This window comes from Centropristis striata, chromosome 3, assembly GCF_030273125.1.
Source record: "Centropristis striata isolate RG_2023a ecotype Rhode Island chromosome 3, C.striata_1.0, whole genome shotgun sequence".
Classification (NCBI taxonomy): domain Eukaryota; kingdom Metazoa; phylum Chordata; class Actinopteri; order Perciformes; family Serranidae; genus Centropristis; species Centropristis striata.
In genome coordinates, this window is record NC_081519.1 from 2,068,301 (window position 1) to 2,085,229 (window position 16,929).

Below are 16,929 nucleotides of genomic sequence, written 5' to 3' on the forward strand. Positions count from 1 at the left end.
GGACTTTCAACGCCAATCTTCAAGCTTTTCCAGTATCTTACACCTGTTGTAAATTACATGTTTTAGATGAGTATTTCTACTAGATTTCACTGAACCAACCAACAGAGATGGTGTTACACTTTTAGGAGGAACGGTCTTCATTTCAGATAGGCTACTCATTATTTTTTACATTCAACATGTGATTATCTATAGTCTGTAGATGGATATAGGCAGATTGCAAGAGGAATACAGGAAGAATTTCTAAAAAGACACAAATTTACCAAAAAAAGACAAGATGATTTAAAAAAGACAATTACCAAAATAGACAAACTTATTTAAAAAGAATTTTAAGAATTTACAAGCACTTTATCCAAAATCCAAACACGTTTTAAACCTTGAAAATACATTTAAATTCAAGGATTTCAAGCACCCGTACGAAGACACAAATTTAAAAAAAAGACACAAAATGACCAAAAAAAGATACAAAATGACCCAAAAAAGGACACAATTATTTTAAAAAGACAAAATTAAAAAAAAAAAAAAAAAAAAAAAAAAGACACTTATTCAAAAAGAATTTGAAGCATTTACAAGCACTTTATCCAAAATCCAAGCACTTTTTAAGCCTTGAAAATACATTTAAATTCAAGCATTTTCCAGGATTTCAAGCACCCGTACGAACCCTGCATGTTATAAAACCTAGGAGACAGACAACTGTATAGTTTCTCTTTCTGCATGTGAACATAACTACAGTACATGCGTCTAAGTGTTGGTGAGAGTATCACTCTAGTCCTCTATGTGTTGTAGAGTCCCAGTGCAGACTACCACCGTTCTCTCTCTGCCACCTTATGACACAGCTGCAACACAACAGTTGGGCTGCAACGCCTCAAGGGGCATTAGAATAAAATGCAATAGCACCACTACCCAGTAAGAACATTTCCATGCAGGGTCCAAGGGGGAAAAATGTTGAGCAAAACTTTTAATACGAGGAGGAAACTCCAGCTCCGAGATAAGGAAATAAAAACAATCTTTGCGAACCAAAAAAAATGACTTCTATGCAAATATTTGCTGGGAACTCTGAGTTAACAATTATGCAACATGAATGAAATGTCCCAACAAACCAGCTTGTGTCAGACCACTGGCGCCATCTAATGTTCAAAGCTCTGCAACAGTTATTTAACTATGGAGTCTTGAGCTATTTTGTCCATTTTTTTAATTCTTTTCATGACTTTGTAAGTTATTTTGTGTATTTTTTTTAAGTCATCTTGTGTCTTTTCTTGGTCATCTTGTGTCTTTTCTTGGTCACCTTGTGTGTTTTTTTTGGTCATTTGGTGTCTTTTTTGAGTAATTTTGTTTCTTTTATTGGTCATTTGGTGTCTTTAAGTTATTTTGTGTATTTTTCTTAAGTCATTTTGTGTATTTTTTTTTAAGTCATCTTGTGTCTTTTTTCGGTCATCTTGTGTCTTTTCTCGGTCATCTTGTGTCTTTTTTGGTCATTTTGTGTCTTTTTTAGTCCTTTATTCCAACATAAAATGTGATTTTGAATCTTTTTTTTTTTACTTTCAAAACACTATCATGCTCAATAAAGAATTTTAAATGTGTCAAATGTGACCAAAGGTGTCAAATCTAACATATGAGGGTTCCATCCAGTTCTATCATTTGATACTAAATCTATTTGAGCTTGTCTCCAGTTTTACTTGGTATATCATCATCAAACTGAAACTGGCCTCATGGAGTTTACAGCCAGAACTTTAGAGGTAAATTTACAGTAGGGCTCCACGCTGCTTTGTTTTGTAGGAATACTCCACCATTTAAATGTAGTTGAAACGCAACATTGTGATTTAAAAGAACCCCCCTCATGGTATTTTTTCCCCATATTGCATCTCATTACGCATCAAAATATACCAAATATGTTCCTGGCATATATAATAGTGTGTTGGTATGGTTATAAATGCACAGGATGTCTGGTTAACTTACAACCTGACATGACAGGTGGTGAAATAGTGAAATCTAACCTGAACTGATTTCTAGTGACATCTAAAACTCTTAACATTGGTAACACTAACATTGAGAATTTAATACATTTAAAACCAGGGGTCTCAAACTCAAATTACCTGCGGGCCGCTGGAGGCAGTATCAGAATGACCAAAAAAAGACACAAAATCAGAAAAAACGAAATTACTTAAAAAAGAAACGGTGACCAAAAAAAAGACACTTTAATAAAAAAAAAAAAAAAAGACAAAATAACCCCAAAGGACACAAAATTAAAAAAAGGAAAATTATTTAATAAAAACAGAATTACCAAAAAAGACACAAAATGACAGAAAAAAAAGACAACAGAATAAAACTAAATTACTTAAAAAAGAAACAATGACCAAAAAGACATATTTAAAAAAAGACACTATTTTAAAAAAGAATCAATGACCAAAAAAAGACACTATATTAAAAGACACCATTTTAAAAAAATACACTACATTAAAAAAAAGACACTATTTAAAAAAAAGACATTTAAAAAAAAAAAAAAAGACACAAAATGACCAAAAAAATACGCAAAATTACAACAAAACAAAAAAAGACAAAATTACCCCCCCAAAAATTAAAGGAACCTTCCATACACACACAACAGTGCCATTCATATAAAACTCACATTAAACTTTCATATCAAGGTGAGGGACACAAAAGGGCCGCAAGATTTCAGTGCCATGATTTAAACCCGACTTAAACTAGGGAACAGGAGAAACTAAACGGCAGCCTCGTGAGAAAACAGTGCAAAGGAACCAACCTGCCAGCAGCTTGGGGTTCTTCTGGTGCACCATGTTGGTGAGGTCTCCTCCGTCGTCCAGGATCATGTTGAGCGGCTGGCCGTCCTTGAAGTACAGAGTCTGCTCGATGCACCACACGTACTCCTCGTCCGTCTCTCCTTTCCAGGCGTACACTACACAAACAAACAAACAAACAGAGGGAGGTGGGACTTAAAACCATCTCACAGCCAGGGGAGAATATTCACACACTGGAAAAAAGATTTTTTTTTGGCCCTGTAATTATTATTTCAGAATTTATATAGGAGATTGAAATAATCATCTATATCAATTCTACAAAGAAATACGAATTCAGTGCTTTTACTTTAAACCAGCTGTTCTCAACCTTGGGGTCGGGACCCCAATTGGGGTCGCGAGATGATTTCTGGGGGTCGCCAAATCATTCTGGAAGTCAGCTCTGTCTCCACTGTGTTAAAGTGTTCATGTGTTAATGTGTTTTAGTCTTTCTGGTCACATTTTGTGTCTTTTTTGGTCATTTTGTGGTCAATTTGTCTTTTTTGGTCATTTTGTTTCCTTTTTTGGTCATTTTGTGTCTTTTTTTGGTCATTTTGTGTCTTTTTTTGGTCATTGTGTCTTTTATTGTCATTTTGTTTCTTTTTTTGTCATTTTGTTTCCTTTTTTTGGTCATTTTGTGTCTTTTTTGGTCATTTTGTGTCTTTTTTTGGTCATTTTGTGTCTTTTTTTGGTCATTTTGTGTCTTCTTTTGGTCATTTTGTGTCTTCTTTTGGTCATTTTGTTTCTTTTTTGGGTGATCTGAACTGTGCATGTGAGATTGTGTTCAGTGAGCGGGGGTCGCGGACAACATGCATGTTAAATTGGGGGTCACGACTCAAAAAGGTTGAGAACTACTGATTTAAAATACTAAAATAATAGTTTATCATGTAGTGCATTATTTAGTGATTGTTTGTTATTATGTATCCTCAATTTTGTATGTAAATTGAATAATTCGTTCCAAGTAATATTCATTAATAAACCAGTTCACTGGCTTAATTAGTTGATATTTCCAAGTAAAATGTAATTGAGGGACATCAGTGAATCTGATATTTACTTGTGTATTTTCATTAAAAAAAACAAGTGGTTCTATTAAATAAATATGACTTAGAAAGAGCCTGAGTAAAGATTACAAACACTTTGTGTGGAAAAACTTGTCTAGCTTTTTTTAAGTAAATGTCACTCCAATTTTTTTCAGTGCACACATTGTTGGTGAGAGTATCACTCTAGTCCTCTATGTGTTGTAGAGTCCCAGTGCAGACTACCACCGTTCTCTCTCTGCCACCTTATGACACAGCTGCAACACAACAGTTGGGCTGCAACGCCTCAAGGGGCATTTAAATATTTGACATAATATCTGATCACAGACATGCACTGAAAAAAAATTGTTGTGACATTTACTTAAAAAAAGCTAGGCAAGTTTTTCCACACACAAAGTGTTTGTAATCTTTACTCAGGCTGTTTCTAAGTCATATTTATTTAATAGAACCACTTATTTTTTTTATGAAAATACACAAGTAAATTGCAGATTCACTGAATAAAAAGGTTTTTCCATCAAAAGAAAAGCTGTTGATGTGTTTACTGACACGGAAAAGAAAAGAAAATCACTTATATCTAGCATTCAGTACACTGTTAAAAAAAAACGTGTTTTTACGGTAAAAAAAAAACAAAAAAAAAAACGGCAGCTGCCAGAACTTTACCGTAATAAATACGGTACACTGAAAAAAAATTGGAGTGACATTTACTTTTAAAAAAAGCTAGTTTTTCCACAGAGAAAGTGTAATCTTTACTCAGGCTGTTTCTAAGTAATATTTATTTAATAGAACCAAAAATGAAAATACACAAGTAAGTTGCAGATTCACTGATGTCCCTCAATTACATTTTACTTGGAAATATCAACTAATGAAGCCAATGAACTGGTTTAGTGAATATTACTTGGAACAAATTATTCAATTTACATACAAAACTGAGGACACATAATAACAAACAATCACTAAGTAATGCACTACATGATAAACTGCTATTTCAAAGTAAAAGCACTGAATTTGTATTTCTTTGTAGAATTTATATAGATGATTAAAATAATAATTACAGGGCCAAAAAAAAAAAAAAAATTCCCCAGTGTAGAAGCCATCACACTCCTGAACACAGTAGACTTTATTCTTCTCAACTCTTATTGTATTCTCAGGCTTTTAAATTATTCTTGTTCTGCTCACTTAACTTTATTTTGTATTCCTGCTGTGACTGTTGTGTGAACGGAGACGGAAAAAGTAAGAATTTCATTGTAATTGTTGAGTAATAGTCTTTATTTTAAATTAAAAAGGGCCTTACTGTGGCTTTTTAATTTCCTCACTGGACACCTTTACAGTCATAAAGCTAATGAAAACACAGAGTTTATGATGGAGGAAAACTTTACCACCACACTGCTCCACAAGAGAACTTTTTCAGTTTTAACAAGGAAACTTGAGCTTTTTGAAAACGATAAAGGTAGGCCTTTTAGATTTAACTGCTATGGAGATCGTTTAAGAAGCTGCAGCTTTGTGCAAAGAGAAGGCAAAAAGGTAGAGAAAAAGATGCATTTTCAGATTTTAGCCATTATGGTGTGGATTTACATATAGTTTACATACAGAGTGGAGGGAGGTTTTACCTGGAACACCTGACTTGGCGATGGCGGCAGCAGCGTGATCCTGAGTGGAGAAGATGTTGCAGCTGGACCACTGAACCTGAGGAGGAAGGAAGAGTATTAATACAATATTCTTTAATCTACGACAGGGACGGGCAACTTAAATGCTGCAGGGGGCCACAATGTTTCATGTCCACTACCACAGGGCCACATGTAGGAGCATCACTTAACCAGATATGATGAAACTGACATTTCAAATATGTTTACAGTGCAGTAACTTAGTGCAGTAAGGATTTCAAGCACCCGTATGAACCCTGCATGTTATAAAATCTAGGAGACAGACAACTGTATAGTTTCTCTTTCTGCATGTGAACATAACTAGAGTTACACATGTCTAAGTGTTGGTGAGAGTATCACTCTAGTCCTCTATGTGTTGTAGAGTCCCAGTGCAGACTACCACCGTTCTCTCTCTGCCACCTTATGACACAGCTGCAACACAACAGTTGGGCTGCAACGCCTCAAGGGGCATTATATATAATGAGCAAACAATAATATAAGCCATTATGTTTAGGGGTGCACCGATCGATCAGCTGGCCAATCGGCGCCGATCTCCTTAATTTTGCGGGGTCGGCCGATTCTTTTACGTCAAACCAATCTTATCTACATCGATAATAACCCCCCACCGGAAAACTACCTCAGACCTGAAGCTTGTTATCATAGTTGCAGTTTCTTTTTGCACAACTTTTTTTTATTATAAATATTTAACCTGGGGTTCTGTTAATTTTTACATGTTGCATTTTTCTTGTTAATAAAAATATTTCTGTTAAATTTTGGGGCCTTTGTTTTTATCCTGGTGGTATCGAAAAATGGTATTGAGTAGTTCCCCAATCTAGAGTTTAAAAGTGCAATAAATAATGTGCTTTAAGCGCCAGAACTCTCATGTCAAATGTTTTTGTTGAGGCTTTTTGTATTGAATCCAACTCAGACCAAATATAGAGAGGGAGAAACTAGAATGTTTTGTTTTACTTCTAATAAGCTCCATGAAGTCCCTGTAATGAGATTGTGCCTGTTGCAGTAAGAGTCCAACTAAAGCTGTATTAAAATAGTTAGCCAAATAATCACCACCACCACCACACTAAAGCCCTGCTGTGTGTAAACCTCGGCCCATATTCTTCAGGGCTTTGTGGCTTTTGTGAGCATGTTTTGCTCCGGTTTATTAAGTTAAGACCAGGGAGCATCGAGAGCCAATCTTTGAGAAAAGACAACTGGAGACAGTGTTCACTTTTCATTTGCAAGATGATAAAATTATATCACTATAAATAATCAAACTCTTTAACTATACGAGTCTTGGGCTATTTTGTCCATTTTTTAATCACTCATGTGTTCTCTGGTCATTTGGTGTCTTTTAGTAATTTAGTTTCTTTTTTGAGTAATTTTGTTTCTTTAATTGGTCATTTGGTGTCTTTTTTGAGTAATTTTGCTTCTTTTATTGGTCATTTGGTGTCTTTAAGTTATTGTGTATTTTTTAAGTCATCTTGTGTATTTTTTTTTGGTCATCTTGTGTCTTTTCTTGGTCATCTTGTGTCTTTTCTTGGTCATCTTGTGTGTTTTTATTGGTCATTTGGTGTCTTTAAGTTATTTTGTGTATTTTTTTAAAGTCATTTTGTGTATTTTTTTTAAGTCATCTTGTGTCTTTTCTCGGTCATCTTGTGTCTTTTCTCGGTCATCTTGTGTCTTTTCTCGGTCATCTTGTGTCTTTTCTCGGTCATCTTGTGTCTTTTCTCGGTCATCTTGTGTCTTTTCTCGGTCATCTTGTGTCTTTTCTCGGTCATCTTGTGTCTTTTCTCGGTCATCTTGTGTCTTTTTTAGTCCTTTAGTCCAACATAAAATGTTATTTTGAATTTTTTTTACTTTCAAAACACTATCATGCTCAATAAAGAATTTTAAATGTGTCAAATGTGACCAAAGGTGTCAAATCTACCATATAAGAGGGTTCCATCCAGTTCTATCATTTGATACTAAATCTATTTGAGCTTGTCTCCAGTTTTACTTGGTATATCATCATCAAACTGAAACTGGCCTCATGGAGTTTACAGCCAGAACTTTAGAGGTAAATGTACAGTAGGGCTCCACGCTGCTTTGTTTTCTAGTCTGATGGAGGCAACAAGTCTGGATTATTTGGAGCTTTTGGAGGGTTAAATGACAGATTTATAAAAAGAGATGAACTGCCAATTGCATTGTGAACAAATACTCTGCTGCCATCTAGTGTCCAAAACGGTCAACTGCAGCTTGAAAGAAATGATCACAGGTAAATCTATGGTGGGTTTAAACCCTCATCAGCTTCCTCCCAGTGAAATAAGGTAATGTTAAGCAAAGTTCAAGCTTATACTTAAAAAAAAAAAAAAAAAAAAAAACCTTTGAGAATATCAAAGCTAAACAAGAACCACCAACTAGAAAGGAAGGAAGATTTGAAGGAGACATATTTACAGGAATCCCCACTAGCTCCAGGAAAGACGTTTAATCATTTTAGGGGAAAGGCTGAAAGGGCTGCTTGTTATTCATTCTTTGTTGGTTCTCAGAGAGCCTGTTCCCTCAGGATGGAACCAGTCCTGGTCACATAGATTAAAAACAACAGATAGCAGAGCTCGATGGCCTTGAGGCAGACGGAGGGAGAGAGAAAATCCCAGACGCACCGAGTCAGTTTGTTCAGATTAATGGATCAATAAGCCAGTCCTGTTTTCTCAGTAAGTACTGCTGTAGTGCACTTTAGCAAGGCACACAATGCCGGAGGTTATCCTGGGCTGCTCCAGAACAGAAGCACCATTAGAAAAATAAAAGCAGAGGAAAATAAAATTCTAACTGAGCTAAACACAGAGCTGGTAGGGAGTGTTTTGTCTCACAGAAGTACAAGCACAACTAAAAGATGTCCTTGGAAATGAGGGGAAACAAAGTCCACATTCACCTCAGTACAAAGGAATGCATGAGGGCACTCAAATAAAAAAAATAAAATATTAGGTTCGGGAATTGAATGTTCCTTTTGCAAGATTTCCTCTCGTACAAACGTTCTCTTGCCATTTAAAAATCACAACTGCGCAAAATCAAAGCATCTGGATTTCATGAGTATAAACCAGTTTGTTCTGCATCATACATTCATCAAATCAGCAGCATATCGAATTATTTTTTGAAACCAGACTAAAATTAAATTGTGCCTTTTCTGCTCCACTGATCTCAATCTATTGAAAACGAGAGTTTTACTCCCTGTTGCCAGTTTCTCATTTATTCAAAGATAAGATATATAGAAGTTAAATCATGGGTCTTAAACTTGCGGTCCAATTTCGGCCCTCGTGACAATATTTTGTGGCCCCCACCTTGATATGAAAGTTTAATGTGAGTTTTATATGAATAGCACTTTACCGTGTTGTGTGTGTGGAAGGTCCCTTTACTTATTTTTTTACTTTTATTTTTGGTAATTTTGTGTCTTTTAATAATTGTGTGTCTTTTTGACTTATTTTGTGTCTTTTTTAAATAATTGTGGGGTTGTTTTAGCAATTGTGTCTTTTTTGGGGGTCATTTTGTCTAATTTTTAAAAAATCTGTCTTTTTTGCTTCTTTTGATACTGCCTTCAGCAGCCCCCAGGTAATTTGAGTTTGAGACCCCCCGAGTGAAATAGATGCACCTGCATCCACTGAGTCGGAAAACATTAACTGCTATTCAATTCAAATTGTGTCAAAGGTTCAATAAAACAGTCGTAAAGGCATCAGGCTGAAGGTCGGTGCCAGCCAGGTAGGGCCATTAGAGAGACACTAGAGTTTTTGTGGTGTTTCCTGCACCTTTGCTACCGGTTGGACTCTTGTCAGCAGCTTTTTGGACTCTTGAGCATGCCAGATCAGTCAGTCAGTGAAAGAAATCATTCTGATTGGTTGTTCAGCTGAAGCGGATATGTGCACGAGAAGAGAGACTGAAGCGATGAAAGAGAGCAAACAACTAAAGTAAAGAAGGCGAACAAAGAAGTAGGGTTGGGCTTTGTTTAGCTAACTGGCAATAGACGATGGATGCTCTCTAAAAGAATGAATATTACTAAGCGGCCTGTAAATGTAAACAATTGGTAAAAAATGATTTATGTTCAAAGCGCCATTGGACTGGAATAATCTTCCTTTAAACATACCATCATTGACGTCTTTTCATAGTTTTAAATATGCCCTGTCTTCTTATTTTGAGTTAAACTGCACGTTTCAGATAATATGTCATATTTATTTTTTTATTTTATTTTTAAAAATGCAATTTCAATTTACAATAATATTATGTTACTTCTTTCGGTTTTACTAGGCTAATGTTATGGCCAACTTGTGGCCATTGAGAGGTTGTGATTATTCTTGTGTTCATTTTTTGTTTGTTATGTTTGTGTTGATGCCTGTTGTCTTTGTTGTTGTATGTCTGTAAATTGTTGAGTGTTTTGTTTTGTAATGTACTTTAGGACCCTCGAAAACCAGAGGAGTCCTCTCAAGGGGTTTATCCTACTCAATAACATTTCTGATGATGATGATGAAATGTCACCTCAGCTCCGAGGGCGGTGAGGGTCTCGATGAGCACGGCGGTCTGCAGGGTCATGTGGAGGCAGCCGGCGATGCGGGCGCCCTTCAGCGGCTTGGACTGACCGTACATCTCCCTCATCTTCATCAGACCGGGCATCTCGTTCTCTGCAATATCGATGGCCTTGCGCCCCCATTCGGCCAGGCTGATGTCAGCTAGAGGAAGAGAAAACAAGATGTGAAAACATGAACAGACATGTTCTCACCAAGCTTCTTAGTCTGCTCTTAATCAGCGCATTCTCCACCTCACACTTTTTATTCACAATGGACTCAATAGCTGTGTTTCCTTTAGGGGGAAGAGTGGCCGCTGGGAAAGACTCAGGCCACGCCCACTCAAATGTCTGTTCACTCTGCGTGTCTCCATTAAAAAAAAAGTCCCCAGAGGGATTTATGAGGCTGGTTTTCGATCGTTGCGTAATCGATTAGCGATGGATTAAACATGAGACGCAACTGTGGCCGCTGTCGCCAACTGTGCACAACGTCAGCAGCTGATCATAAACAAAGCAGCATGGCTAATTATGCACAGCGTCTCCGCTGATCATAAACCTAGCGACAGTGCACAGTTATCGATGCCGGTTAATTCACAGAGTGTCTGGTGCTTGTTGTAAACAAACAGATCGCCAAGTGAACACCTCCTGCAGCAGCAGCACATACACACTGTACTGCTACAGAGCTAACTGTTAGCCTGTTAGCAATCTGCAGACTGGACACTAAGGGGTTAACATCCCCTCCGGCTCTGTGACTGCAGCTGGGAGAGACTGCTGCAGGAGGACTGTGTCGATTTGACTCATTCTTACTTTTCTTAACGAGCTGCGGGGGCTGGCAGCTCGTTAAGAAGAGTAAATGAGTCTCCAAAAGTCTCCTGCTTAGCGTTCTATCCAATCAGCAACCAAGCTTTTTTTCAGGGGAGAAAAACGGCCCTGCTCTTCGACAGGGACGAAAAAAATCCGGACAAAAGACTGCTCAGGACGTCTCATATTCATATTAGGGGCGTTTCGGCAAGTGAGACCCGCCTCATTCTGGGTATTTGACTGTAAACACCCTTAAAGTCTTTTACCCTGTTGGAATTTCCCGTGTGTAGTCAAAAACATGACCCAACATATCAGAAAGAACATCCTCCTGATGATGCTTGCAAAGGGCACAAAACATTTTCATATTGGAGACTCTTGCACAACTCGACATGATTTAAACTGACACACAACGTGGATGACATTTATTTTATGTCGTGCTGCACTGCAATTCTCTACCTGAATGTTAATAAAAGCTATGCTGGTTCCAAATCTGCTGCAGTTTAACTAGAGAAGTCTTAAGAAAACATAAAAGGGGATATTTGATAATCTTTTCCCTGATGCATGCAAAATACTGCAAGTCATTTCATAATACACTTAACCACCTTGTGACTAACTGTTGTTGCTGTAGTGGGGAAAAAAAAAAAAATTCTCATAACAGCCGTCAGTACAGTCACTCCTTTCATTGGCAGGCAGCTGTTGGAGCCCAACATGTGCAGTTTAAGCTTTATTGAAGAGAGGAAGACATGAGCTCACTAAATGAATGTAATAGGAGGTAAAACATGCATTTAAAACAGGACAGAAAATTACAAACTCAGAAAAAAACACATGCATCTTGTCCATAATTCATAGTTTTTCAACTAGTAGGCGGCTGTGTTGCATTCTGACTGATACAGCATAGCTATAACATTTCCTAAACATGTCAGAACAAGTGATTAATGATGAATAATTGATACACCGTAAGGGTTACAACATTGTTAATGCCTCCGGCTTTGATTCACTACTTAAAACTTGAAGTGTCTCTGGTTTAAGCTACAGGATATAACATGAAGAGCACACAAAAGAATGTTGGTTCGTTCTTGTTTTACCTACTTATTTCGCAGCGTGTTTGTGCTTTGTACAAGTGTTTTTCTCTCAACCTAGCTGCTGATTATGACCAACTATAAAACTAAAAGATAGTTTTGCACAAGCAGAAGAGGAAGCAGAAGAGAAAGAAGTGCTGCAGGTTTAACACCAGACTGAGTATAGTTCATCAGCTGGACCCACATTTTACACAGAGCCACAGCTTTAACTTTTGACACTACTAATCTTTGCACTTTAATTTATAGATGGTGCAACTGAAAGCTTCTTGACTTAACAGGAAGTGAAGCACTCTGTTCCAGCCTGCAGGCTCTAGTCTACAGCGCTGCAGGTAAACCTCAGGGTGCAGGATGGAAGTCCCAAAGTACAACCTTGTGTCCTCCACGACATCAGAGGCTGCAGCCTGTGCAAACACACATCTGGTCTAACCGCTCGCAACCAGTACTGTCCTGAATCACCAGCCACAGACAGGATTAGGGTCGCAAACTCACACCGAGGTCAAAAGGGAATGACTAAACTGAAAACCACACTCAGTGGAGTTAACTTCTGTCCCTGGATGTGAATCATTGTGTGGTTCTGTAGAGCTACGTGAGCAGAGCACAAATACTGGCAGTCATTGGGGTTAAAATCTACCTAGAAACAGTAACAGTACCAGCATTTGAAGAACAGTTATCCATCAGGTAGGTCTGCTGTCATGGTTGAAGTAAACTTAAATTCACATCAGGTCAGTCATTTAAATAGAGAGGCCAGGCTTGTATGTTTAACTTAAAAAGGTTCTGCACTGTTTAAACCAAGGCTTTTACATGCAACACCCTAATTAAGTCTGAGAATTCAAAAACCATGTTTAATATGCAATACTTTCAGTGGAATAAAGGGCAGCCACTAACAATAATTTTCATTGTTAATTAATCTGCAGATTATTGCACATTTCTTAAACCAATTGATTAAAGACTTATCCTCTAAAATGTTGAAAAAATGCCCCAAAAAGTCCACATCAAAAGGTTCCCATAGCTGCCAAATTCTTTTTTCATAAGATCAACTGATCATTGCAGCTTAAATTGAATAACTCCCTGCAGCACTAATGCTCTAACACCTGCTGTGAACCCACCAACCTAAAGCACAACAACAGTAGGAAATGGGGCAAAAATAAAAGCCAATTCCACTGATTGACCATTTGAAGTTAATTACTAAGTTTGCATCAATTGTCAACATATCAGGATTCGACGGTCAGTTAATGAGAAACTCTTGACTGCAGGTAGTTGATTGATGTGTAGACTTTGACCCAGAGCTATCTGCTAGCAGGACATTGTGCAACTTCTTCTGCTTCTAACCAGCTGCTTCACAGCAGGCCAGCAAAGGTCACAAATGGCAGATAATGATTGCAAAGTTGCAACAGCAGTTATTAGATTTTTTTTAAATGTATACAATTGTGGATTATGACCATTTTATGATGCATTTCCTTATTTTGTTACATTTTAATACAAAAATAAACAAAAATGAGTGGCATTTCTACTCATAAATGTGATTTAACAAAGGTAAAGGGAACAAATGTAACATATGTGTTTAGACTACCTGCAATTGGGAAGAAGTAAACATATGGTGAGATTTTTTAAAGTTTGATTATGTTGAATTAAAAGGCCCAAAATGCAAACGAACACCTTACGAGGGTTAAATAATACTAGACATCTATTTTGCATGCATTCCCTGAATTTTCTATCAAAACGCAATTTGTTCTTCATTTTTAATTGCATTATTTAAAAAAAAATTATATGCAAATCAGCACCGCTTGTATGTTTCTTTTCCGGTTTACCCTCAAATGGTGCGTCCCCATTTCTGTAAACAAACGAAGAACTCAAAGTGTTTATATTTTCCCCTCGATAAACTTAAAAACACAGTTTAATTAAATGTATTTAAGTCTAAAAGCTGCTACCAGGATCACACCACGTGTAGTAGCAGCTTTACTACGGTATGCAAGTTGCTTTCAGTGCAGCCTAGTCTCTGCCTGCTCCTGTCACTCAAGTACAAACTGGCGGCGAGGCGCAGGGCATCACGGGAATTGTAGTTCACAAGCACACTTTTGGGCATAGGGTCTAGCGCCTACGGCTCCAATAAAAAACTACAATATCCAGACACTGTGGAAATCGTCTCTGCTCATAGAGAGAAGCCCATGCTCGGCGCTAGTTAGATTGTTACATGTCGATTCATTCTCAGAATGAAACAAACTCTGCATCTGCATACGGAAAAGTGTACATTTACAAGCAAAAAGCTAAATTAACGGCAACGGACAACACATATGCTAAACACTTTGTTGAATAACCATAGCAACGCTTTATATTTTTTAACACATGCTAGCAAGTTAACATTAGCAACAACTACTAACCGCTATAATCCCTAGGATTAGCAACAAATCAGTCTGAAAAATCTAATTATATTTATTTTGTTACATGCTAGTTTTGAGGCTAATTCCGGCTGCTGGAGGAGCCATTGTCCCGACATGCGTTAGCTTTTACTTAGCGAATGCTAGCAAACGAAAGCTATCTAGTTAGCATAATAAAACTTGACACTGACCAACTTTGTAGGGGAGTTTCTCGGACATGGTTGTTTTGTGGTGTTTTGGTTCGGGCAGGTTAAAGCAGCAGCAGCCTGGCCGACGGACAGAGGCAGAGAGGGAGGGACAGACACATGACGGCTAGCTTTTTATACTCGGAGCCACATTCAAACCAGTTTACACGACGGGGGCGGGTCCACGCGGGGTCCGCTCTGGACTCCTATTGGCTGCGGTCGCTCCCGCCCCGCGTCGGAGGGATTTGATTGGATAACGGTCGATTTGGGACAGGCAGCCAATGAAAACTTCAGTTGCAGTGTGAGGGGGCGGGACATGGAACTGCTGCTGGAACAAGTTTAGTCTGGACCATAGATTGTATAAAATAGGTCTGGAATCATTCCACTTGACAAATAAGTGACATAACTATCCTGTTTAATCCAGGGATGGGCAACTTAAATGCTGGAGGCATTGACACAACCACAGGGCCACATATAGGACCGTGCACTTAACCAGATATGATGAAACTGCAATTTTAAATATGTTTACAGTGCAGTAACTTCACATAGCTCATGCTAAAATGCATGTATAACAGTATAAATAGGAACACAAAAGGTTTGAAGCAAATAAGATTTAATGTTTTTGGTAATTTTGTGTCTTTTTTGTTCATTTTGTGTCTTTTTTTGTTCATTTTGTGTCTTTTTTGTTCATTTTGTGTCATTTTTTGTGTCTTTTTTTGTTCATTTTGTGTCTTTTTTGTTCATTTTGTGTCTTTTTTTGTTCATTTTGTGTCTTTTTTTTTTGTTCATTTTGTGTCTTTTTTGTTCATTTTGTGTTTTTTTGTGTCTTTTTTTGTCAATTTTTCATTGACACTACAACAGGGCCACATATAGGAGCGTGCACTTAACCAGATATGATGAAACTGCAATTTTAAATATGCCTACAGTGCAATAACTTCACATAGTTCATGCTCAAATGCACGTATAACAGTATAAATAGGAACACAAAAGGTTTGAAGCAAATAAGATTTCATGTTTTTGGTAATTTTGTATCTTTTTTGTTCATTTTGTGTCATTTTTTGTGGGTTTTTTTGTCTTTTTTTGTTCATTTTGTGTCTTTTTGTGTTTTTCTGTGTCTTTTTTGTTCATTTTGTGTCTTTTTTTGTCTTTTTTTGTTCATTTTGTGTCTTTTTTGTTCATTTTGGGGTTTTTTTGTGTCTTTTTTTGTCTTTTTTTGTTCATTTTGTGTCTTTTCTGTTCATTTTGTGTTTTTTTGTGTCTTTTTTTGTCATTTTGAGTTTGTTTATTTTGTGTCTATTTTTTTACAGTGCAGTAACGTAACATATTTAATGCTCAAATGCATGTATAACAGTATAAATAGGAATACAAAAGGTTTGAAGCAAATAAGATTTCATGTTTTTGGTAATTTTGTATCTTTTTTGTTCATTTTGTGTCTTTTTTTGTGCATTTTGTGTCTCTGTTTTGTTCATTTTGTGTCATTTTTTGTGGGGGTTTTTTGTCTTTTTTTGTTCATTTTGTGTCTTTTTGTGTTCATTTTGTGTTCATTTTGTGTCTTTTTTGTTCATTTTGTGTTTTTTTGTGTCTTTTTTGTGTCTTTTTCGTGTCATTTTGAGTTTGTTTATTTTGTGTCTATTTGTTTACAGTGCAGTAACTTAACATATTTCATGCTCAAATGCATGTATAACAGTATAAATAGGAATACAAAAGGTTTGAAGCAAAAGTAACCACTTACTGTGATTTCTTTTTTTTTCAGTGCAAGAACAGCAGACCAACATTAATTGCAAGAAGTAATTTTGTGCATTTTTACACTGCAACTTTTAAGATTTCATGCTCAAATGCATGTAGTTGTACTGAGGGCCACTTCAAGTGAGGGTGCGGGCCGTATGCGGCCCCAGGGCCTCCACTTGCCCATCCCTGATTTAATCTATCACATCCTATTTAACAGCAGAATACTATAAATATATGCCCCAGACACATACTGTATAATACTTCTGACTTGTCCTAACATGAATGTTGCAAGTTCTTCTTTTGTTAACTGAATAAGGTTAAAAAACACAAGATCAGAATTAGCATCAGTATTGGAGAATGGGTTAATAACATAATAAAGCATATTTGCATTAGGTAATGCATGGTGGAAAAGCAACAAAATGGTCAGTTTGGTCCCGAGACTCTCTCAGAAGGCTGATAATGTAACATGAGTTACAAAAACACATGATCTGCACACAACGGCTACTGTTTAGCTCTTCTGACTTGTTCTAACATAATAGTCTAGACGGATTTCAGAATAAAGGCCTCCTATAAGAAGTGAGGAGCATTTATGGGTACAAGTCAGGAACCGGCCTACCTTACATATCTCAAGGGTGCTGAGTCCAAAAAAAAATGGTTCCCAAGCGAAATTTTGAGTTTTTGACCTTCTAATTTGTATCAAATGGCCACCAAATTGCCCATCTTGCTCAGTCGTTGGACCATTTCCCCTTAGTTTTTTTGTAAGTAGGCAATCA

General features: G+C 37.0%; 1 protein-coding gene and 3 non-coding genes across 4 annotated transcripts in view; all 4 read right to left on the reverse strand.

Annotated features, from left to right (window-relative positions):
- The window catches only part of ahcy (adenosylhomocysteinase), a 30,000-nt gene extending 15,418 nt beyond the window's left edge, over positions 1-14,582 (reverse strand). Inside the window, exons 1-4 of the mRNA XM_059329989.1 lie at positions 14,435-14,582; positions 9,964-10,154; positions 5,434-5,509; positions 2,759-2,911 (exon numbers count right to left, since the gene is read on the reverse strand). Coding sequence (XP_059185972.1) covers positions 2,759-2,911; positions 5,434-5,509; positions 9,964-10,154; positions 14,435-14,462 — 448 coding nt within the window. The 5' untranslated portion in view covers positions 14,463-14,582. The remainder of the gene's footprint in view (positions 1-2,758; positions 2,912-5,433; positions 5,510-9,963; positions 10,155-14,434) is intronic.
- LOC131969228 (small nucleolar RNA SNORA17) lies at positions 742-874 on the reverse strand. Its single transcript, XR_009394110.1, has one exon. It is a non-coding gene; the product is annotated as a small nucleolar RNA SNORA17 (small nucleolar RNA).
- On the reverse strand, positions 3,992-4,124 carry LOC131969225 (small nucleolar RNA SNORA17). The gene has a single exon (XR_009394107.1). It is a non-coding gene; the product is annotated as a small nucleolar RNA SNORA17 (small nucleolar RNA).
- On the reverse strand, positions 5,807-5,939 carry LOC131969227 (small nucleolar RNA SNORA17). Its single transcript, XR_009394109.1, has one exon. It is a non-coding gene; the product is annotated as a small nucleolar RNA SNORA17 (small nucleolar RNA).
- Positions 14,583-16,929: the final 2,347 nt, after the last annotated feature.